Source organism: Gorilla gorilla, chromosome 14, assembly GCF_029281585.2.
Source record: "Gorilla gorilla gorilla isolate KB3781 chromosome 14, NHGRI_mGorGor1-v2.1_pri, whole genome shotgun sequence".
NCBI lineage: Eukaryota > Metazoa > Chordata > Mammalia > Primates > Hominidae > Gorilla > Gorilla gorilla.
The window spans coordinates 39,076,317-39,101,805 of NC_073238.2; the positions used below are offsets into that span (position 1 = coordinate 39,076,317).

Below are 25,489 nucleotides of genomic sequence, written 5' to 3' on the forward strand. Positions count from 1 at the left end.
ACAGTAGTGTAGCAAAATAAGAGAAGGGTCACTGACAAACTGAAGATCAAACGTTTTGGTAGGACTTAAAAGGCTGTCTATAATGTGCTTTTCAACTATCCTGTTGTTATTAGCATATACAGAGGAGATTACACAGCATCTCTCTGTATATAATCAGTGATCAGAATTTACCAGATTCATTTCCAAAATATGTAGTTTAAATGGGCTCTAAGACTACCTGAGTTCTCCTGCTACTACTTCTAAGTAGCCATGTGAGTTGGGCTAGATTAGGTTTTCTGCCTAGTTTTCCTCACCTATGATAGAAACACTACCTTCATAGGGTTGTTGTGGGGAGTAAGTGAATTCAAACAAAACACAGAACATTTCTGAGCTCATAGTAAGCATTCACCTGTGGGCCTTTTTTGTTTGTTTGTTTGATCTTCTTTTTTCCTGGTTGTTAATTTGTAATCCAACTGGTCCCTACAAAGGTCTTCCTCTACTGCTAAGTCTTTAGTTCATCTTCCCTCTTCTCTGAACACCACTGGGTGCCAATAATTTTGGCATTTCACAGGCTACCTTTCATTGTTTTACTCTCACTCCCCTTTACAAAGAGAAGATAATTGTTTCTTCTCTCATTACAAACTTTAATATGTGTATGTCAGTAAGTGTACATGTGTACATCACAAAGACAGATGGTCTTGCTTGTAAGTACAGTGTAATTATGGTAATTAATTTGCCTGTCTCTCTTCCTTTCTTGAGCTTCTTGATGGCAAGACAGTCTCATTCATCTTTGTTCTTATTGCTCATAAGCTGGTTGTCATTAAGTGACTGCTAACTTAGTATTCTTTAGGTGTTTATCTCCCTATTTAGCTTGTTTCTGTATAACAGACTATCATAATATGCTGTATTATATCTTATAGCACTTGAACACAGTGCTATATCATCAGTAAATAAATGAATTAAGACTTTTTTGTGGTAGAACTAACGTGTCTGTAAACTTATGAAGTGGCTTTTATTGATAAATGTTGATAATGATTTGTTTCCCTCATTATTTAGGTGCAAGAATATTTGTCAACAGTATTAAAAATGGAATGTGGTGTCGAGGAACTATCACAGAATTAATTCCAATAGAGGGTAAAAATACCAGAAAACCTTGTAGTCCAACCAGATTATTTGTCCATGAAGTTGCACTAATACAAATATTCATGGTAGATTTTGGAAATTCTGAAGTCCTGATTGTCACAGGGTATGATATTTTATAATATGTATCCTTGGCCTGCTTAGAAACATTTTGGAGGGAGGTGGAGTTAAAGAATAAAGGAAATTAGAGGTAGAGAGGAGTAATTTGTCATTCTTAACTTCCAAGACATATGTTTTATTATTTTGCTCTACAGTTGTCTTGATAAGTAAAACTTTATCATTTACCAGTATTACTAGATGGAGAGCTTGGAAAAGGAACTCCAAACTTAAGTACTCTTCTTATGTCACTTTAAAGCAGGGAATAATACACAAACTAATTCTTTTAAATGTTACAGTTAGCAACAGATGATTGAGTTAAATTTTTAATCAGACTTCTGTAATTTCATTAATGTTTTTCAAAGTGTCATACTGTCTAACTCACTGTAGGTATTTTAAATGGTTTTCTCTGTCTTCTAGGAAAATAATACAAACTGATATGTTTCTGTAGTAAGGACCAGTATTAACCATAGCATGATCACTTACTGGTTATAGCTTTATGAATAAATAGATTTATATGGGGGGAAGTGTCATTATCTCCTTTAAGCTCAAACTGCATGAGTATGTGAAAGTGCAAATGTAGCTGAGATTTCTTTCTGTGGAGGAAAACAGTGTCTCTGCTTATAGAAGCTAAACTAAGTCTATATAGTAAGAAAGTATTAATTTGGACTATAACTTTCTAAAAGGTGTAACTTAAGAAAAATTATACTTAGAAATGCATACCTTCTGTGGGGGAAAACAAATTTAAGTTTGAAGCATTATTTTCAATAAATATTACTTGAATTTCTCCTAGAGTTGTTGATACCCATGTGAGACCAGAACACTCTGCTAAGCAACATATTGCACTAAATGATTTATGTCTGGTTCTGAGGAAATCTGAACCATATACTGAAGGGCTGCTAAAAGACGTCCAGCCATTAGCACAACCATGCTCATTGAAAGACATTGTTCCACAGAATTCAGTAAGTGAGACTTTAATTATTTTTTCCTTCAGAGGTTATTACAATTTTAGCTATGTATTGCCAGTTAGATTGCTAAGTATAGGCTTAGGGAACCAGTAATCTTGATAAATACATAGTGCATATTAAACTGTTCTAATAGAAAAGGAAATGAACTTCGGCTTCCACAATTGAAGACATTTTTAATGGGAAATGGAGTTGAATAAGCATATATTAACATAATGATTGGTTAAGTATCTAAGTAAAGCAGTAATTTTGGAGTCAACTATACAGAGAAATAAGTTTATGATGTGTGTGTTTCTCTACAGTATTTTCTTATTTCCATTGCCCTTTATTATTCTATTTAATGGCCATATTGCATTCTGCGTTTTGTATTATTTATGAAAATCTATTCTCCAGCAAGATTGTAAACTCTTAAGAGACAGAAATTGTAACAATACATGTTAAGCAGTTGTATTCTTACAAGGTCTGTGAGAGCAGAGGAGTCTGTCTTTGCTCATCGTTGTATTCCCAGCATTTAGCAGATCACATGCCACATAGAAGGCATTCAACACATACTTGAAATAACAAATAAGTCAATTTAAAAAAAAGGAAACACAAAAATAGCAGCACTGGTGTTTTCTTTAAAATGGTGAGTGTTTTTTCTCTTTTTTAACTTTTCACATTTTTTACACTGAGTAGATTTTACATTTATAATCATAAAAACTTCAGAAAGCTATTCTCTTTTTTTGTTTTTAAGGAATTTCTGGTTTTGATCCTGAAATTTACTTTCAGTATGGTACGTAAATGTTCAAAGATCAACATAAAAAGTTTTTTGGCTGGGTTTGGTGGCCCAAGGCTGTAATTCCAGCACTTTGGGAGGCCGAGATGGGAGGACCGCTTCGGCTCAGGAGTTTGAGACCAGCCTGGGCAACATGGTGAGACCCTGTCTACCAAAAATACAAAAATTAGCCAGGTGTGGTAGTGCACCATGAAGGCTGAGGTGGAAGGATCTCTTGAGCTTGGGAGGCAGAGATTGCATGAGCTGAGATTATGCCACTGCACACCAGTCTGGGCGACAGAGTAAGACCCTGTCTCCAAAGAAAAAATTGTTTGCCCAGTGGGTGGATTTTTTTTTTAAATCACTTAAGTAGCATAAATCTTATGCATTGCTAGTAATGGAAGCTAGATTAACTGATGATTGTAAATTTTTAGATTTTATTTTAGGCATACCTATACTTTCAGAATTACCTTTTGAATTTTCATCTAAGTGGAAAATTGAATACTTATTTCTTTCATTTTGAGATCTTTCTTTATAACCTTCATATTAATATTCAAAAGTGAAACTAAATTCTAAAGTAAAACCTTGAAGAATATATCTATAAAGTGAAGGTATATGCACATTGTATATTCATAAAGACTGCCCCTAAGTTTGTGGCCCTGGCTGTTTCTATTTTTCTTTCTTTTCTTTCTTTTTTTTTTTGAGATGGAGTCTTGTTCTGTCACCCAGGCTGGAGTGCAGTGGCATGATCTCGGCTCACTGCAACCTCTGCCTCCCGGGTTCAAGCAGTCCCCTGCCTCAGCCTCCCGAGTAGCTGGGATTAAAGGCACCTGCCACCACGCCCCGCTAATTTTTGTATTTTTTGTAGAGACAGGGTTTCATCATCTTGGCCAGGCTTGTCTTAAACTCCTGACCTTGTGAGTCACCACGCCCGGCCTGCCCTGGCTGTTTCCTAATGTCTGTGGTTGGTTCAGTTTGTTCATAGTTGCGTCTGTGGTTGGTACAAACCTAAATCCAGAACATTGTAACATTAGCGATACTTATAATTAATTACTATGGAATTTTACTTTTTTGCACAGAATGAAGGCTGGGAAGAGGAAGCTAAAGTGGAATTTTTGAAAATGGTTAATAACAAGGCTGTTTCAATGAAAGTTTTTAGAGAAGAAGATGGTGTGCTTATTGTAGATCTGCAAAAACCACCACCGAATAAAATAAGCAGTGATATGCCTGTGTCTCTTAGAGATGCGCTAGTTTTTATGGAACTAGCAAAGTAAGTAACTTATTAAAACTTAAATATTCTTTGAGATTATAGCTATAAATAAGAGTAGCAGATTTTGCCTTTAAAAACCATGTCTGTAAAGTAAACCTTAACATACCTGAGGAAGTGAAAAATATTGCTCTTAGACTTTTCTAAGTACAGTTGTTGTCTGTGAAAACTGGATTCAAATAATTGGATTTAAGAAAATAGGCTGGGCAGGGCATCTCACAACTGTAATTCTAGCACTGTGGGAGGCCAAGGAGGGAGGATTCCTTGGGGTCATGAGTTTGAGACCAGCCTGGGCAACATAGCTAGACCTCATCTTTACAACGAAATACGAAAAGAAATTAACCAGGCATGGTGGCATGCATCTGTAGTTCCAGCTTCTCAGGTCAGGAGCTGAGGTGGGAGGTTTGCTTGAGCCCAGGAGTTCGAGCTATGCTCTTGCCACTGTACTCCAGGTTGGGTGACAGAGTGAGACCCTGTCTGTAAAGAAAAACGAAAATTAGAAAAATTAGAGAAATTAAGGTAGCTCAAAATATAAAGTATGTATAAATACCTAACATCTTTTGGACTCTTGATAACTTTATTAGCAGCTGTATGAGGGTTTCAATAATTATAGTTTAACTGTTCCTAAATTTTCCTCAATTTTGTAGCCTTTGGAATGAGTTCATGATCACTACCCTATATTCAATGTATGAATCTAGAATAGATGCTTAAAGTTTCTTTGTCCATCATTTCTTTTTTGTTTGTTTGAGATAGAGTCTTCATCCCATCACCCAGGCTAGAGTGCAGTAGCATAGCCTCAGCTCATTGAAACCTCTGCCTCCCAGGTTCTGGTGATTCTCATGTCTCAGCCTTCCGAGTAGCTGGAATTGCAGGCACACACCACCACTCCCGGCTAATTTTTGTATTTTTACCAGAGACAGGGTTTCACCTTGTTGGCCAGGCTGGTCTTGAACTTCTGCCCACCTTGGCCTTCCAAAGTGCTGGGATTACAGGCGTGAGCCACAGTGCCTAGGCTGTCCATCATTTCTGATGACTTAAGTAACCATAGAGGTAGTCAAAGATTGTAATTTTTACCCTGGGTGATTGGGAATGGAACCCAAGCAGGTTCCATTCTAGAAAAATACAAGTAGTCTTGGATCTGGAAGGAGCCACAGAGACCCTTCAGCTGACACAGACCGCAGATATCAATGTAACACAAAAAATAGAAGCAGCTTTGAATCTAAGTACGACATGAAAGCCTAGCTCTAAAGTTTTGAGACTTGATATCTTATTTAACCTGGTTTGATAATTGAAGACAATACCAAGAAATGTTAGAAGAAAGAAATTGGAAGATGAGCACTTTTGGTAAATAAGTCAGTACATGTACAAGTCCTTCCTTTAGATCAAGTCACTGAGAGAAAAGAGACTAAGAAAATGGCTTGGCCAGGTATGGTGGCTTACACTTGTATCCCAGCACTTTGGAAGGCCAAGGCAGTAGGGTCGCCTGAGCCCAGGAGTTCAGGGTCAACCTGGGCAATGTAGGGAGACCCTGTCTCTACAAAAATTAGCCAGATGTGGTGGCATGCCCCTGTGGTCCCAGCTACTTGGGAGGCTGAGGTGGGAGGATTGCTTGAGTCCAGAAGGGTAGAGGCTGCAGTGAGCCATAATAGCACCACTGCACTCCAGCCTGGGTGACAGGGTGAGACCCTGCTTACGCTTTTCATTATGCTTTTAATTAGGTTTAAGTCACAATCACTAAGAAGTCACTTTGAAAAAAATACTACTTTACACTATCATCCACCTATTTTGCCTAAAGAAATGACAGATGTTTCAGTAACGGTTTGTCATATAAATAGTCCTGGAGATTTCTATCTTCAGTTGGTAAGTATATAATGTGTTTTTGAAATGAAGTTTTTAAAAAAATTTTAATTAGACATGTATAACAAGAATGAGTATCTACCGTCAATTTTAGTCAGAGCAAACGTACCACTGTTAAACTTCTATACGTTTAAATTTCTTAGTAGTTGCAACTTCAAACAAGTTTACATGATTTATCATAAATTGAAAGAACAATGAAGGATAATTAATGTATAAATGTTTCTTGCTACCTTCTGAAATCTGGAGACTAGGACAGCGTATAGAGTTAGCAAATAGAAATATAATGATAAAGTAAATTTTTTTCTCACCTGTACCTCTGAAAATTTACAGACTATTATTAGGTGTTTTCTGAATTTGAACACCAAAATAGACACAGATTAAAGGCATTTCGTATTGGACTTTGGATGTGTGACTGATGTGTTTAGATAGTAACAATAATAGTTCATCCTTACTGATTTCTGGGTGCTTTATATGATTTAACTCATCATAAGGCCCTTAAGACTTTAAGGGAATTAACTCATTAATCTTCGCAACAATCCTGTGAGAAAGACACTGTTGTCTCCGTTTGAATGTGGAGACCCTAACCACAGAGATGAAGCATCTTGCCCAAGATCACACAGCTCTGAAAGGGTAGAACCAGGATTGACCAAGCTTCAGAACTCGTCATCTCAAGCACTGCATCACACTGTACACACTGTAGTGGCTCCTCAAATGAGTCGTGGAAGCTCGTTATCTAAGTTAGGATTTGCGTTTATTTCTTTCGTTGATTTTTTACAGCGTCTTTTATGGTAAAATATACATAATATAATTTTATAGTTTTTAATAATTGTTCAGTGTACCATTCAGTGCCATTAAGGCCATTAAGTGTTGTGCATCCATTTCCAGAGCTTTTTATTTATCTCAAACAAAAGCCCTGTACCTATTAAACAATCACATACCATTTCTTCTCCCTTAGTCCCTGATAAACTTCTGTTCTACTTTCTGTCTCTATGAAATTGCCTATTCTAGGTACCTCTTAAGTGAAATCATATACAATGTTTCCTTTTGTATCTGGCTTCCTTCACTTCAACTTAATGTTTTCAAGGTTCCTATTATGTAGGATGTATCAGAATTTCATTCCTTTATATGGCTGAATAATATTCCATGTATGGATATACAACATTTTGTTTATCCATTCATCTATTGATGGCCATTTGGATTGTTTCCACCTTTTGGCCTATGTGAATAATGCTGCTATGGACACTGGCATGAAAGTATCCATTTGGGTCTCTGCTTTCAGTTCCTCTGGTATGTATAATACCTAGGAATGATTGCTGGATTATATGGTAATTTTATGTTTAACTTTTTGGGGGAACTGCCGAACTGTTTTCTACAGCAGCTGCAGTTTTACATTCTTACCAGCAATCCACAAGGTTCCAATTTCTCCACACCCTCATGAACAGTTGTTTTTTTTTTTCTTTTTTAAATAACATTCTTTTTTTTATTATTATACTTTAAGTTCTGGGATACATGTGCAGAACATGCAGGTTTGTTACATAGGTATACATGTGCCATGGTGGTTTGCTGCACCCATCCCCATCATCTACATTAGGTATTTCTCCTAATGCTATCCCTCCCCTTGTCCCCACCCCACAACAGGCCCCAGTGTGTGATATTCCCCTCCCTGTGTCCGTGTGTTCTCATTGTTTAACTCCCACTTATGACTGAGAACATGCAGTGTTTGGTTTTCTGTTCCTGTGTTAGTTTGCTGAGAATGTCCCTGCAAAGGATGTGACTCATTCTGTTTTATGTCTGCATAGTATTCCATGGTGTATATGTGCCATATTTTCTTTATCCAGTCTATCATTGATGGGCATTTGGGTTGGTTCCAACTCTTTGCTATTGTGAATAGTGCTGCAATAAACATACGTGTGTAAGTGTCTTTATAGTAGAATGATTTCTAATCCTTTGGGTGTATACCCAGTAATGGGATTGCTGGGTCAAATGGATTTCTGGTTCTAGATCCTTGAGGAGTTGCCACACTGGTTGAACTAATTTACACTCCCACCAACAATGTAAAAGCATTCCTATTTCTCCACATCCTCTCCAGCATCTGATCGCCTTTCTGACTGGTGTGAGATGGTATCTCATTGTGGTTTTGATTTGCATTTCTCTAATGACCAGTGATGATGAGCATGTTTTTCATATGTTTGTTGGTCACATCAATGTCTTCTTTTGAATAATAGCGTTCTTTTTTTTTTTTATTATACTTTAAGTTTTAGGGTACATGTGCACAATGTGCAGGTTAGTTACATATGTATACATGTGCCATGCTGGTGCGCTGCACCCACTAACTTGTCATCTAGCATTAGGTATATCTCCCAATGCTATCCCTCCCCCCTCCCCCCACCCCACAACAGTCCCCAGAGTGTGATGTTCCCCTTCCTGTGTCCATGTGTTCTCATTGTTCAATTCCCACCTATGAGTAAGAATATGTGGTGTTTGGTTTTTTGTTCTTGCGATAGTTTACTGAGAATGATGATTTCCAATTTCATCCGTGTCCCTACAAAGGACATGAACTCATCATTTTTTATGGCTGCATAGTATTCCATGGTGTATATGTGCCACATTTTCTTAATCCAGTCTATCATTGTTGGACATTTGGGTTGGTTCCAAGTCTTTGCTATTGTGAATAATGCCGCAATAAACATACGTGTACATGTGTCTTTATAGCAGCATGATTTATAGTCCTTTGGGTATATATCCAGTAATGGGATGGCTGGGTCAAATGGTATTTCTAGTTCTAGATCCCTGAGGAATCGCCACACTGACTTCCATAATGGTTGAACTAGTTTACAGTCCCACCAACAGTGTAAAAGTGTTCCTATTTCTCCACATCCTCTCCAGCACCTGTTGTTTCCTGACTTTTTAATGATTGCCATTCTAAATGGTGTGAGATGGTATCTCATTGTGGTTTTGATTTGCATTTCTCTGATGGCCAGTGATGGTGAGCATTTTTTCATGTGTCTTTTGGCTGCATAAATGTCTTCTTTTGAGAAGTGTCTGTTCATAGTCTTCGCCCACTTTTTGATGGGGTTGTTTTTTTCTTGTAAATTTGTTTGAGTTCATTGTAGATTCTGGATATTAGCCCTTTGTCAGATGAGTTAGGTTGCGAAAATTTTCTCCCATTTTGTAGGATGCCTGTTTACTCTGATGGTAGTTTCTTTTGCTGTGCAGAAGCTCTTTAGTTTAATGAGATCCCATTTGTCAATTTTGTCTTTTGTTGCCATTGCTTTTGGTGTTTTAGACATGAAGTCCTTGCCCATGCCTATGTCCTGAATGGTATTGCCTAGGTTTTCTTCTAGGGTTTTTATGGTTTTAGGTCTAACGTTTAAGTCTTTAATCCATCTTGAATTGATTTTTGTATAAGGTGTAAGGAAGGGATCCAGTTTCAGCTTTCTACATATGGCTAGCCAGTTTTCCCAACACCATTTATTAAATAGGGAATCCTTTCCCCGTTGCTTGTTTTTCTCAGGTTTGTCAAAGATCAGATAGTTGTAGATATGCAGCGTTATTTCTGAGGGCTCTGTTCTGTTCCATTGATCTATATCTCTGTTTTGGTACCAGTACCATGCTGTTTTGGTTACTGTAGCCTTGTAGTATAGTTTGAAGTCAGGTAGTGTGATGCCTCCAGCTTTGTTCTTTTGGCTTAGGATTGACTTGGCAATGGAGGCTCTTTTTTGGTTCCATATGAACTTTAAAGTAGTTTTTTCCAATTCTGTGAAGAAAGTCATTGGTAGCTTGATGGGGATGGCATTGAATCTGTAAATGACCTTGGGCAGTATGGCCATTTTCAGGATATTGATTCTTCCTACCCATGAGCATGGAATGTTCTTCCATTTGTTTGTATCCTCTTTTATTTCGTTGAGCAGTGGTTTGTAGTTCTCCTTGAAGAGGTCCTTCACATCCCTTGTAAGTTGGATTCCTAGGTATTTTATTCTCTTTGAAGCGATTGCGAATGGGAGTTCACTCATGATTTGGCTCTCTGTTTGTCTCTTGTTGGTGTATAAGAATGCTTGTGATTTTTGCACATTGCTTTTGTATCCTGAGACTTTGCTGAAGTTGCTTATCAGCTTGAGGAGATTTTGGGCTGAGACAATGGGGTTTTCTAGATATACAATCATGTCATCTGCAAACAGGGACAATTTGACTTCCTCTTTTCCTAATTGAATACCCTTTATTTCCTTCTCCTGCCTAATTGCCCTGGCCAGAACTTCCAACACTATGTTGAATAGGAGTGGTGAGAGAGGGCATCCCTGTCTTGTGCCAGTTTTCAAAGGGAATGCTTCCAGTTTTTGCCCATTCAGTATGATATTGGCTGTGGGTTTGTCATAGATAGCTCCTATTATTTTGAGATACGTCCCATCAATAGCTAATTTATTGAGAATTTTTAGCATGAAGGGTTGTTGAATTTTGTCAAAGGCCTTTTCTGCATCTATTGAGATAATCATGTGGTTTTTGTCTTTGGTTCTGTTTATATGCTGGATTACATTTATTGATTTGCATATATTGAAGAAGCCTTGCATCCCAGGGATGAAGCCCACTTGATCATGGTGGATAAGCTTTTTGATGTGCTGCTGGATTCAGTTTGCCAGTATTTTATTGAGGATTTTTGCATCAATGTTCATCAAGGATATTGGTCTAAAATTCTCTTTTTTGGTTGTGTCTCTGCCCGGCTTTGGTATCAGGATGATGCTGGCCTCATAAAATGAGTTAGGGAGGATTCCCTCTTTTTCTATTGATTGGAATAGTTTCAGAAGGAATGGTACCAGTTCCTCCTTGTACCTCTGGTAGAATTCGGCTGTGAATCCATCTGGTCCTGGACTCTTTTTGGTTGGTAAGCTATTGATTATTGCCTCAATTTCAGCTCCTGTTATTGGTCTAATCAGAGATTCAGCTTCTTCCTGGTTTAGTCTTGGGAGAGTGTATATGTCCAGGAATTTATCCATTTCTTCTAGATTTTCTAGTTTATTTGCATAGAGGTGTTTATAGTATTCTCTGATGGTAGTTTGTATTTCTGTGGGATCGGTGGTGATATCCCCTTTATCATTTTTATTGCGTCTATTTGATTCTTCTCTTTTTCTTTATTAGTCTTGTTAGCGGTCTATTTTGTTGATCCTTTCAAAAATCCAGCTCCTGGATTCGTTAATTTTTTGAAGGGTTTTTTGTGTCTCTATTTCCTTCAGTTCTGCTCTGATTTTAGTTATTTCTTGCCTTCTGCTAGCTTTTGAATGTGTTTGCTCTTGCTTTTCTAGTTTTTTTAATTGTGATGTTAGGGTGTCAATTTTGGATCTTTCCTGCTTTCTCTTGTGGGCATTTAGTGCTATAAATTTCCCTCTACACACTGCTTTGAATGCATCCCAGAGATTCTGGTATGTTGTGTCTTTGTTCTCATTGGTTTCAAAGAATATCTTTATTTCTGCCTTCATTTCGTTATGTACCCAGTAGTCATTCAGGAGCAGGTTGTTCAGTTTCCATGTAGTTGAGCGGTTTTGAGTGAGATTCTTAATCCTGAGTTCTAGTTTGATTGCACTGTCATCTGAGAGATAGTTTGTTATAATTTCTGTTCTTTTACATTTGCTGAGGAGAGCTTTACTTCCAAGTATGTGGTCAGTTTTGGAATAGGTGTGGTGTGGTGCTGAAAAAAATGTATATTCTGTTGATTTGGGGTGGAGAGTTCTGTAGATGTCTATTAGGTCCACTTGGTGCAGAGCTGAGTTCAATTCCTGGGTATCCTTGTTTACTTTCTGTCTCGTTGATCTGTCTAATGTTGACAGTGGGGTGTTAAAAGTCTCCCATTATTAATGTGTGGGAGTCTAAGTCTCTTTGTAGGTCACTCAGGACTTGCTTTATGAATCTGGGTGCTCCTGTATTGGGTGCATATATATTTAGGATAGTTAACTCCTCTTGTTGAATTGATCCCTTTACCATTATGTAATGGCTTTCTTTGTCTCTTTCGATCTTTGTTGGTTTAAAGTCTGTTTTATCAGAGACTAGGATTGCAACCCCTGCCTTTTTTTGTTCTCCATTTGCTTGGTAGCTCTTCCTCCATCCTTTTATTTTGAGCCTATGTGTGTCTCTGCACGTGAGATGGGTTTCCTGAATACAGCACACTGATGGGTCTTGACTCTTTATCTAATTTGCCAGTCTGTGTCTTTTAATTGGAGAATTTAGTCCATTTACATTTAAAGTTAATATTGTTATGTGTGAATTTGATCCTGTCATTATGATGTTAGCTGGTGATTTTGCTCGTTAGTTGATGCAGTTTCTTCCTACTCTCGATGGTCTTTACATTTTGGCATGATTTTGCAGCGGCTGGTACCGGTTGTTCCTTTCCATGTTTAGCACTTCCTTCAGGAGCTCTTTTAGGGCAGGCCTGGTGGTGACAAAATCTCTCAGCATTTGCTTGTCTGGAAAGTATTTTATTTCTCCTTCACTTATGAAGCTTAGTTTGGCTGGATATGAAATTTTGGGTTGAAAATTCTTTTCTTTAAGAATGTTGAATATTGGCCCCCCCACTCTCTTCTGGCTTGTAGAGTTTCTGCCGAGAGATCCACTGTTAGTCTGAGGGGCTTCCCTTTGAGGGTAACCCGACCTTTCTCTCTGGCTGCCCTTAACATTTTTTCCTTCATTTCCACTTTGGTGAATCTGACAATTATGTGTCTTGGAGTTGCTCTTCTTGAGGAGTATCTTTGTGGCATTCTCTGTATTTCCTGAATCTGACTGTTGGCCTGCCTTGCTAGATTGGGGAAGTTCTCCTGGATAATATCCTGCAGAGTGTTTTCCAACTTGGTTCCATTCTCCCCGTCACTTTCAGGTACACCAATCAGACGTAGATTTGGTCTTTTCACATAGTCCCATATTTCTTGGAGGCTTTGTTCGTTTCTTTTTATTCTTTTTTCTCTAAACTTCCCTTCTCGCTTCATTTCATTCATTTCATCTTCCATCGCTGATACCCTTTCTTCCAGTTGATCGCATCGGCTGCTGAGGCTTCTGCATTCTTCACGTAGTTCTCGAGCCTTGGTTTTCAGCTCCATCAGCTCCTTTAAGCACTTCTCTGTATTGGTTATTCTAGTTATACATTCTTCTAAATTTTTTTCAAAGTTTTCAACTTCTTTGCCTTTGGTTTGAATGTCCTCCTGTAGCTCGGAGTAATTTGATCATCTGAAGCCTTCTTCTCTCAGCTCGTCAAACTCATTCTCCGTCCAGCTTTGTTCCGTTGCTGGTGAGGAACTGCGTTCCTTTGGAGGAGGAGAGGCGCTCTGCTTTTTAGAGTTTCCAGTTTTTCTGCTCTGTTTTTTCCCCATCTCTGTGGTTTTATCTAGTTTTGGTCTTTGATGATGGTGATGTACAGATGGGTTTTTGGTGTGGATGTCCTTTCTGTTTGTTAGTTTTCCTTCTAACAGACAGGACCCTCAGCTGCAGGTCTGTTGGAGTACCCAGCCGTGTGAGGTGTCAGTGTGCCCCTGCTGGGGGGTGCCTCCCAGTTAGGCTGCTCGGGGGTCAGGGGTCAGGGACCCACTTGAGGAGGCAGTCTGCCCGTTCTCAGATCTCCAGCTGCATGCTGGGAGAACCACTGCTCTCTTCAAAGCTGTCAGACAGGGACATTTAAGTCTGTAGAGGTTACTGCTGTCTTTTTGTTTGTCTGTGCCGTGCCTCCAGAGGTGGAGCCTATAGAGGCAGGCAGGCAGGCCTCCTTGAGCTGTGGTGGGCTCTACCCTGTTCGAGCTTCCTGGCTGCTTTGTTTACCTAAGCAAGCCTGGGCAATGGCGGGCGCCCCTCCCCCAGCCTTGCTGCCGCCTTGCAGTTTGATCTCAGACTGCTGTGCTAGCAATCAGCGAGACTCCGTGGGCGCAGGACACTCGTAGGTGCGGGATATAATCTCCTGGTGCGCCATTTTTTAAGCCGGTCGGAAAAGCGCAGTATTCGGGTGGGAGTGACCCGATTTTCCAGGTGCCGTCTGTCACCCCTTTCTTTGACTAGGAAAGGGAACTCCCTGACCCCTTGCGCTTCCCAAGTGAGGCAATGCCTCGCCCTGCTTCGGCTCGCGCACGGTGCGTGCACCCACTGACCTGCGCCCACTGTCTGGCACTCCCTAGTGAGATGAACCCGGTACTTCAGATGGAAATGCAGAAATCACCCGTCTTCTGCGTTGCTGACACTGGGAGCTGTAGACCGGAGCTGTTCCTATTCGGCCATCTTGGCTCCTCCCCCCCCCCCCTTTTTTTTTTTTTCTTGAGACGCAGTCTCGCTCTGTCGCCCAGGCTGGAGTGCAGTGGCAGGATCTTGGCTCACTGCAAGCTCCGCCTCCTGGGTTCACGCCATTCTCATGCCTCAGCCTCCGAAGTAGCTGGGACTACGGGTGCCTGCCACCACGCCTGGCTAATTTTTTGTATTTTTTAGCAGGGACAGGGTTTCATTGTGTTAGCCAGGAGGGTCTTGATCTCCTGACTTTGTGATCCACCCGCCTCGGCCTCCCAAAGTGCTGGGATTACAGGCATGAGCCACCGCGCCCGGCCAGTAGCATTCTTAATAAGTGTGAAATGGTATCACTTTGTGATTTTGATCTGCATTTCCCTGATGGCCAGTGATACTGAACATCTTTACATGTCCTTATTTATTGGCCATTTGTGTATCTTTGAAGAAATAGCCATTCCAGTCATTTATCCATTTATTTTTTTAAATGTTTAAAACTTTTTATTTGTTGTTTATTTTTTAAACACAGGGCTTCACTCTGTTGCCCAGGCTAGAATGCAGTGGCATGATTGTAAGCTCATTGCAGCTTCAATCTCCTAGGCTCAAGGGATCCTCTAGCCTCAGCCTCCCATATTGCTAGTACTACAGGCACATACCACCACACCTGGCTAATTATTATTTTGTAGACACAGGGTCTTGCTAGGTAATCCAGGCTGGCCTTGAACTCCTGGGCTAGAGTGATCCTCCCACCTTGGCCTCCCAAAGTGCTGGTATTACAAGCATGATTCACCATGCCCAAACCTTTGTCCATTTTTTTAATTGGGTTGTTTATTTTGTTGTTGGATTGTAGGAGTTTTCATGTATTCTAGATACTAAATTCTTATGAGATATATGACTTACAAATGCAGTTGATCGTTGAACAAGTGGTAGTGGTGGATACCAACCCCTGTGTAGTCAAATATTTGCGTGTGACTACTTTTTTTTTTCTTTTCTTGAGACAAGGTCCAGCACTGTTGCTTAGGCTGGAGTGCAGTGGCAAGATCATAGCTTACTGCAGCCTGGAACTCCTGGACTGAAGTGGTTTCCTGTCTCAGCCTCCCAAGTAGCTAGAACTGCAGGCATGCAGCACAGCTCGCTAATTTTTTTTTTTTTTTTTTTTTTTTTTTTTAGAGACAGGTTCTTGCTATATTGCCCAGGTTGGTTTTGAACTGCTGGTCCCAAACAGTCCTCCTGCCTCAGCCTCCCAAAGTGCTGAAATTACAGGCATGAGCCTCGACACTCAGTCTGCGTTTATCTTTTGATTTCCACAAAACTTAACTAATAGCCTACTGTTGATTAGAAGCCTTAATAATATATAAACAGCTAACATATATTTTGTATATGTATTCAATACTGCATTCTTAAAGTAAGCTAGAGAAAAGAAAGTGTTATTAAAAATCATAAAGAGAAAATATATTTACTATTCATTAACTGAACGTGGATCATTATACAAGTCTTCATGCCCATCACCTTCATGTTGAATAGGCTGAGGAAGAGCAGGAGTTGGTCTTGCTGTCTCAGGTCTGGCAGAGGTGGAAAAAAATTCGCGCATAATTGGAACTGCATAGTTCAAACCCGTGTTCCAAGGCTGGCTGTATTTTCTCCCATTTTTGTGGGTTGTCTTTTCACTTTCTTGATAGTGTCCTTTGTTCCACAAAAGTTTTTAATTTTATGAAGGCCAATTTAATTATTGTTTCTTTTGTTGCTTGTGCTTTTGGTGTCATATCCAAGATATCATTATCAAATCTGACATCATGATGCTTCTTCCCTATGCTTTCTTCTAAGAGTTTTATAGGTTTAGATCTTTGATTCATGTTGAGTTAATTTTGTACAAAGTATAAGGTAAGGGCCCAGCTTCATTATTTTGAATTGGATATTCAGTTTTCCCAGCACTATTTGTTGAAAACACTGTCTTTTCCCCCACTGAATGGTCTTGGCACCATTGTTAAAAGTGAAAGTTTATTTCTGGAGTTTCTATTTTGTTCCATTTGTCTGTGTATCTGTCCTTATGTCAGTACCACACTGTTTTGATTACTGTAGTTGTGTTGTAACTTTTGAAATCAAAACGTGTGAGTCTTCCAACTTTGTTCTTTTTCAAGATTGTTTTGGTTATTCAGTGTCTCTTAAGATTCCATGTGACTTTTAGGATGGGTTTTTCTATTTCCCCAAGAAATACAGTATGATATTGAGTATGATATTATCATTTGCTAATGTATTGAAACTCAACTGATTTTTACATGTGAATTTTGTGTCTAGCAGCTTTGCTGAATTAATTTGTTTTAACAAGTGAGAGAGAGAGAAGGTGTGTGTATGTAATTTGGGGGCATTTTCTCACGTATAAGATCATGTCATCTATGAACAGAGAAATGTCATTGGGATTTTAATAGGGATTACATTGAATTGTAAATCACTTTGGATAGCATTGACATCTTAACAATTTTAAGTCATCTTATCCATGAACACCGGATTTTTTTCATTTATTTAGATCTTATTTAATATCTTTCAACAGTTTTGTGTGGTTTTCAGCGTATCAATTTTTGGCCCATTTGGTCAAGTTTATTCTTATTTCTTTTAGATGCTGTTGTAAACAGAATTGCTTTTTTAAATTTCCTCTTCAATTTGCTCATTTACTAATGTACTAAAACACAACTGATTTTTACATGTGAATTTTGTGTCTAGCAACTTTGCTGAATTAATTTGGTAGCCCTAACGGTGTGTGTGTGTGTGTGTGTGTGTGTGTGTAATTTGGGGGGATTTTCTTACATAGAAGATCATGTCATCCATGAACAGAGATATTTATACTTTTTCCTTTCTGATTTGGATGCCTTTTGTCTTTTTACCTAATGCCTCTGGCTAGGATTTCCAATATCATGTTGAATACAAGATGAAGAAGCAGGCTTCCTTGTCTTATTCCTGTCTTAAGGGAAAAGCGTTTGTCTTTGACCATTGAGTATGATATTATCTGTGAGTTTTTCCCAAATGACCTTTACCATGTTGAGTAAGTTTCCTTCTGTCTCTTCTTTATTGAGTGTTTTTGTCAAGAAAGGGTGTTCAGTTTTTCAAATTCTTTTTTGCAACAATTGAGATGATCATGTTTTGGTCTTTTCTCCTTCATCCTGTCAATGTGGTGTATTACATTGATTTTGGATTTTGTTTTGTTTTCTTGTTGGTTTGTTTGGAGACAGGGTCTGCCTCAGTTGCCCAGGCTGCAATGCAGTGGCATGATCTCAGCTCACGGCAACGTTTGCCTCCCAGACTCAAGCAGTCCTCCCGCCTCAGCCCTCTGAGTTGCTGGGACCAAAAGTGCACACCACCACACCAGGCTAATTTTTAAAAATTTTTTATTTTGTAGAAATGAGGTCTCACTATGTTACACAGGCTGGTCTCAAACTCCTGAGCTGAAGTGATCCTTTCACCTTACCTTCCCAAAGTGGAGTACAGCCCTGGGCCACTGCGCCTGCTGCATTGATTTTCATATGTCATTATCCTTGCATTTTAAAAATAAATCCCACTAGATAAAGGTGTATAATCTTTTTATCATAAATTTGCTTAACATCATTGTTGCCTTGGCATCCATTTTTAGGCCTAACATAAGTTGTTTAAAACTGAGTCATACCACCTCATCTTTGGCCTAGTTAAAACTTTTCCTCCCCATGTGGCTGTTTGCAGTGTGGGTCACTTGTTCTACATCTCACTGACCCAACATACCCCACAGCTGCTTACCACAATAAAACCAGAATCAACACCAGAGTCATGCAAATAATTTCCCCCCTTTACACATATTTTCTTTAAATTAGCCAGTTCACAACCCCTGCTGGAAAGCCTTAAGAGATAATGCCTGTGGACCTTAATAAAGGCAGAGTTCCACAGATTCACTCTTATCTGTGATTAACAAAATGCTGCTTTTATTTCATGTGTTTTGTTTTGCTGCCTCTGTGTCTCACCTGACTGACATACACATACCTAACTTTCCTCCCAGTCAGCACTCCTGGAGAGTGGCTATCTTGGTAGGAATAAACTGGACACAGGTCGGACAAGAACCACGAGGGCATCTGCTAGTATAAACAAGTTTCCTGTGAGACATACACTTGGCCACAGGTCAGGCAAGAAGGCATTGTCCCATTCACCAAGATAAAGAAGTATCCTCTTTTGATTTACTGTAAACATCAGTGACCACCTCCTCTAGAGCCTTGTCGGGGCAGGGCTAGAGTTCCTGGCCACTCTCCAGAGAGAGACCCGAAGACCAAGTTAGAAGAAAACAAAATCTTTTAATATGCTGAATTTTGTTTATTAGTATTTCGTTGAGGATATTTGCATCAGTATTGGAAGGGATATTGATCTGTAATTTTCTTATAGTGTGTTCATATAGCTTTGTTATTAGGGTAATGCAGCCTCTTAGAGTTAGTATTCCTCCATCTTTTCGTTTTTTGGAAGAATTTGAGATGGAATAGTGTTAATTCTTCTTTAAATGTTTGGTAGAATTCAGCAGTGAATCTATCTGGTCCAGGGCTTTTCATGTGTAGGAGGTTTTTGAATCCTGTTTGAACCTCTTTACTAGTTATAAGTCTACTCAGATTTTCTGATTCATGAGTCAGTCTTGGAAGGTTGTGTGTTTCTAGGAATTTGTCCATTTCATGTAGGTTATCCAGTTTGTTGGCATACAATTGTCTTCAATAATCTCTTACAATTTTTTACTTCTTGGCCGGGCATGGTGGCTCACACCTGTTATCTCAGTACTTTGGAAGGCCGAGCCAGGTGGATCACTTGAGGTCAGGAGTTTGAGACCAGCCTGGCCAACATGTCAAAACCCCATCTGTACTAAAAATACAAAAATTAGCAAGCTGTGGTGATGGGCACCTGTAGTCCCAGCTACTCGGGAGGCTGAGGCAGGAGAATTGCTTGAACCCAGGAGGCAGAGGTTGCAGTGAGCTGAGATTGTGCCACTGCACTCCAGCCTGGGTGACAGCAAGACTTCATCTCAAAAAAAAAAAAAAATTTTTTTTTTCTTAAAATTGGTAGTATTGTCTCCACTTTTATTTCTGATTTTATTAACTTCAGACTTTCTTTTCTAGTTATTCTAGCTAAAGATTTGTCAATTTTGCTGATCTTTTCAAATAATCAACTTTTGGCTTTATTGATGTTCTGTTTCTTTATCCTGTCTCATTTATTTTTGCTCTAATCTTTATTATTTCTTCTGCTACTTTTGGGTAATTTTCTCTTTTTCTGTTGTCTTATGGTATATAGTTAGGTTCTTAATTTGCAATATTTTAAAATTGTGTATATAGCTATTAATTTCCCTCTTAGCACTGTTTTATTGCATCTCATGAGTTTGGTATGTTGTGTTTTCATTTTCCTTTGTCTTGAAGCATTTTCTAATTTCTCTTAGGATTTCTTCTTTGACCTGTTGGTAGTTTGTGGTGTTTAGTTTCTACATATTTGAATTTTGCAGTTTTTCTTGTTTTTGATTTCCAGTTTCCTTTCATTGTCATAGAGACAAATACATTTTATGATTTCAATTTTTTGAAATTTATTAAGACATTTTGCAGCCTAACATATGGTCTATTCTGAGAATGTTCTAAGTGGCCTTGTAGGAAAAAAAAAAGAAAAGGTATATTTTACTATTGGCTAGAGTGTTTTGTGTATGTCTGTTAGGACCTGTTGGTTTACAGTGTTATTCAAGTCTTCTCTTTCCTTATTGATACTCTGTCTGGATGTTGTATGCACTATTGAAAGTGGAATATTAAAGCCTTCTATTTTTATTATTGAACTGTCTATTTTTTCCTTCAATTCTGTCAATGTTTGCTTCATATATTTGGGTCTTTGATGTGTACTGCATAATTGCTTATAATTGTTATATCTTACTGGTGAATTGGCCTTTTTATCAATTTATAATGTCCTTTCTCTCTTGTAAGAATTTTTTATTTAAAGTCTGTTTTGGCTGATACCACCAGTAAAGCCATCTCAGATCTCTCTTGATTACTATTTGCATGGAGTATTTTCTTCCATCCTTTGACTTTCAACCTGTGTATGGCATAAGGTATAAAGTGTATCTCTTGTGGACAGCATATAGTTGGATCATGTTTTTTGTTTAATTCATTCTGCCAATCTTTGTCTTTTAATTGGGGAGTTTAATACATTTACATTTAAAGTAATTACTGATAAGGAAAGACTTCTGCCATTTGCTGTTTTCTGTATCTTATCACTCTTTTATTCCTTCTTTCCTCCATTAGAGCCCTCTTTTGTGTTTAGTTGCTTTTTTCTTTTTAGTATGATGTATTTTTTAAAATCTCTTTTGTAATTGTGTTAAAAAACACACAGAATTTATTATCTTAACCATTTTTTAGTGTAACTTCAGTAGTGTTAACCATATTCGTATTACCATGCAATAGATTTCTAGAACATTTTCATCTTGTAAACTGAAACTATACTTGTTGAACAACAGCACATTTCTCCCTGCTTCCAACCTCTGGCCAGCACAATATTACTTCTGCATTTTTATGAATTTTACTGTGTTAGATACCTTGTATAAGTGGACTCAGACAGAATTTGTCTTTCTGTGACTGGCTTATTTTACTTATAATAATGTCCTAAAGATTCATCCATGTTGTAAGCATTGATAGGATTTCCTATTTTAAGGCTGAATAATACTTCTTTCGTATGTATATACTGCATTTTAAAAATCCGTTCATTTGTCAGTGGACATTTGGATTGTCTGCTGTAATGAACATGGAAATGCAAATATTATAGTATCAGGTTTTGCTTCCCTTCTTGTTTCCTTTTTGTGTTTATCTTGTAGATTATTTTTTATCATTACCATGGAGATTACATATAACATCCTAAAGTTATAACAATCCAATATGAGTTAATACCAACATAATTTTAACTTCACAAAAAACTACTTCTTTGCAGCTCTCTTTTTCCAGTATTTTTGATGTCACAAATTAATCTCTATACTGTGTGCTCAATAACATAGATTTGTAATTATTTATGCATTTGTCTTTTAAATCCTGTAGAAAATAAAAAAGTAGAATTATAAACCAAAATTGCAATAATACTGACTTTCCCATTTACCCGTGTATTTACCTTAACCAGAGATCTTAATATCCTCATGTGACTTTGAGGTACTGTCTAATGTCCTCTCATTGCAACCTGAAGGACTTCCATTAGCATTTCTTACAGGGCAGATCTAGTGGTAATAGAGTCCCTCAGCCCTTGTTTACCTGGGACTGTCTTAATTTTTCTCACGTTTTTGAAGGTTAGTTTTGCCAAATGTATAATTTTCAGTTGACAGGTTGTGTTTTTCTTTAGTACATCATATATATCTCTGTCTTCCCATTTCCTTCTGGCTTCCAAAATTTCTTTCTTGTCTCTTTTTTCTTTTTTTTTTTGAGACAAGAGTCTTGCTCTCTTGCCCAGGCTGGAGGCAGTGGCACGATCTCTGCTCACTGCAATCTCTGCCTACTGGGTTCAAGCGATTGTCCTGCCCCAGCCTCCCTAGTAGCTGGGATTTCAGGTGTGCACCACCACGCCTGGCTAATTTTTATATTTTTAGTAGAGATGGGGTTTCACCATGTTGGCCAGGCTGGTCTAGAACTCCTGACCTCAGATGATCTGCCTGCCTTGGCCTCCCAAAGTGCTGGGATTACAGGCATGAGCCACCGCACCTGGCCTTTTTGTTTTGTTTTTGTTTTTGAGGTGGAGTTTTGCTCTGTCACCCAGGTTGGAGTACCGTGGTGTGATCTTGGCTATCTTGGCTCACGGCAACCTCTGCCTCCCGGGTTCAAGCAATTCTTCTGCGTCAGCCTCTTGAGCAGCTGGGACTACAGGTGCCCACCACCACGCCCGGCTAATTTTTGTATTTTTAGTAGAGATAGCTTTTGGCTATGTTGGCCAGGCTGATCTCAAGCTCCTGACCTCAAGTGATCACCCCCCTTGGCCTCCCAAAGTGCTGGGATTACAGTCGTGAGCCACCACGCCCGGCCTGGCCTCCAAGATTTCTAATATGAGAAACTGACTTATAATCTTCTTGAGTCTCTTTGTATGTGACATGTTGCATCTCTTTTGCGGCTTCCCAGATTTTCTCTTTGGCTTTGCCTTTTTAGAGTTTGATTATGTGTCTTGGTGTATGATTCTTTGGGTTTATCCTATTTGGAGTCTAATAGTGTCTTAGTTCCCTGGAGCTGGTGTAACAAATTACTATTAATTGGGTAGCTTAAACAACAGCATTTATTGTCAACAGTTTTGGAGTCTAGAAGTATGAGATCAGTTTGTCAGAAGAGTTGATTTCTTCTGAGTGGTTTGAGGGAAAATCCATTTCACCTCTCTGCTTTAGATTTTGGTGGCTTGCTGGCAATCTTTTGTGTGCCTTTGCTGCATCACCCTGATCTCTCCCTTCATCTTCACATGGAGTTCTCCTTGTATATTTGTCTGTACCCAAATTTTGCCGTTTTTATAAAGACATTGATCATACTGAATTAGGGCCCATCCTAATGACCTCATTTTAACATGATTATAAAGAACCTGTATCGAAATTAGGTCATATTTGAGATACTGGAGATTATAGCTCTCCAACATATCTTTGGGGGAAGATACAAATCAACTCCTAACATTAGACTTCTTGGATTTGTAGGTTCATGTCTTTCTTTAAATTGGGGACTTCTACCATTTTTAAAAATAATTTTTTGCCTCTTTGTCTCTCTCTTCCTTCTATGACTTTCATAATGTCTCTGTGGGTTCACTTGAGCCCCTTAAGCTCTGTTTACTTCTCTCCATTCTTTTTTCTTTCTGCTTCTCAGACTCGATATTTAAATTTTCCTGTCTTCAAGTTCACTGATTATTTTTCTTCTTTCCACTCAATGCTGCTTTGGAACCCCTCTATTGAATTTTTTCTCCTTAGTTATTATACTTTTGAGCTCCAGAATTTCCTTTTTATAATTTGTATCACTTGCTGATATTCCCATTTTATTCATACATCATTTTCTGAATTTTCTTTAGTTCTTTGTTTTCCCTTAGCCCTTTTAACATATTTAAGACAGTTGAGTATTTTTGATTTGTATTTTTTTTCTGGTTGCACATGTCTGCATAATTATTAAAAGAATTTCAGAAAATAATGAAGCAGCTTCTTTGTCATCTCGCATGAAGAAAGTTAAGGACACGGACACACATGAGGAGTTTAGGAGTGGAGGTTTAATATGCAGAAGAAAGAGAAAGGAGAACAGCTCTGTCTCTAGTGAGAGAAAGGGGCTTCTGAAAGGGCCCACAGATTGGTTCAGTCAGGTTTGATGTTTACATAACACGCCAGAAAGGCTGGCCACCCCACCCTAATCTTATTATGCAAATGGACTTTCCACTTGACTGGCACCATCCTGTGTGCTTCTTACTGTACATGTGGCTGGCAAGGCAAGAAGGGAGGATGGAGCCGCCATTTTGAACAGGATTGGCGCAACTGCCGGTATCTGTGTCTGCAGCTCAATTTTATAGGCTGCTCTTTGTTAGAAAATGATTTGGGGGCTGCTTTTCACTGAAAAGGAAAACCTTGCCGAGGACTCCTTTCTGTATTCTCACTCTCTGCCTAAGTAATTTCTTTTTTTTGTTTTTGTTTTTGTTTTTTTTTGAGATGGAGTCTCACTGTGTGCCCCTGGCTAGAGTGCAGTGGCATGATCTTGGCTGACTGCAATGTCCACCTCCCAGGTTCAAACAATTCTTCTGGCTCAGCCTCCCGAGTAGCTGGGATTACATGCATGCACCACCACACCTGACTAATGTATTTTTAGTAGAGATGGGGTTTTGCCATGTTGGCCAGGCTGGTCTCGAACTTCTGACCTCAGGTGATCCACCCGCTTGGCCTCCCAAAGTGCTGGGATTTTAGGCATCAGCCACTGCACCCAGTCTCAGTAATTTCTTTTTAACTCCTGTGTCAATATGAAACGAAACCTAAAGGGTCGTGAATATAAAATGAAATGAGAGAGGTCCCTGATGCAGTGACACAGAAACTTCTGATATCAGTCAGTACCTGCAAGCCCTATTCAGTCCCCTTTCAGGATTACTGCTTACTTCTGGTTTTCAGTGAGGTCAGGAATTCTTGACATTTTGTGTCATATCTTTACAGTTAGTTTCATACTTTCGTATGTTTTCATGTTAATGTCCTTTCATTTCAACTTTAAGAACTCATAGAATTTCTTGTAAGGCAGGTATAGTTGTGATGAACTCCCATAGCTCTTGTTTGGGATTAAGAGAGTTGTGTTCTTTTTTTTAAAAAAAAAAACAAACAAAAAAAAACGGAGTCTGGCTCTGTTGCCCACACTGGAGTGCAATGGCATGATGTCAGCTCACTGCAACCTCCACCTCCCAGGTTCAAGCAATTCTCCTGCCTCAGTCTCCTGAATAGCTGGGATTACAGGCACCTGCCACCACGCCTGAGTAATTTTTGTATTTTTAGTAAAGACAGAGTCTCACCATGTTGGCCGGGCTGGTCTTGAACTCCTGACCTCATGATCTGCCCGCCTCAGCTTCCCAAAGTGCTGGGATTACAGGTGTGAGCCACCACGCCCTGCCAAGAGAGTTGTTGTTAAAAGCTGTAGTAGTTCATTTGTTTTGGTACTTTTCCAAACTGTTTCAAAGACCATTCCTTGTCATGTATGGTCACTGAAGTCTGTTGTTTCTTTGGCTTGTACTCAGCTAATGATTGATAGAGTTCCTTGAATGTCAGGAGCTGAAACAAAGAAGAGACAGAGAAAGAGGAAGGCGCCATCTTTCCTAGACTTTGTGGACTAGCTCTTTGGTGGGCACTTCTTCACCATTTAGATAGGCTGAGCCTAGGAATCAGCCTGAGGTCATAGTTAAAGTCTTTTTATTTCTTTTCTGGGCATGCATCTTGTCAGGGCAGACATGTGGCTTTGTAAACTCTACCATATACATGACTGCTTTTGAATGTCCTAATTTCGTAAAGATTCTCACCCCAGATTCTCCTCCTGGCCTTAGATGGTCTATTGTATGTTTCTACTCATAAACTCTTACTTCCAAGCAGCTGTGCTTGGTACTCCCCTTTGCCACATTTACAAGTGGTCCCTGCAGTTCTTCCTGCCTGTGTTCCAAGTTATATGAAACAAAAACTAGCTCTTTGCATCAGTCTTGCAGGTATCTCCTGGACTTAGGATA

At 39.0% G+C, this 25,489-nt stretch overlaps 1 protein-coding gene across 12 annotated transcripts in view; it reads left to right on the top strand.

Annotated features, from left to right (window-relative positions):
- The window catches only part of RNF17 (ring finger protein 17), a 140,816-nt gene that overhangs the window by 44,367 nt on the left and 70,960 nt on the right, over positions 1 to 25,489 (top strand). For all 12 annotated transcript variants that reach the window (XM_055359691.2, XM_055359692.2, XM_063697201.1 and 9 more), the window contains 4 exons: positions 1,036 to 1,225; positions 2,009 to 2,177; positions 4,014 to 4,204; positions 5,920 to 6,061. In XM_055359691.2, coding sequence (XP_055215666.2) covers positions 1,036 to 1,225; positions 2,009 to 2,177; positions 4,014 to 4,204; positions 5,920 to 6,061 — 692 coding nt within the window. The remainder of the gene's footprint in view (positions 1 to 1,035; positions 1,226 to 2,008; positions 2,178 to 4,013; positions 4,205 to 5,919; positions 6,062 to 25,489) is intronic.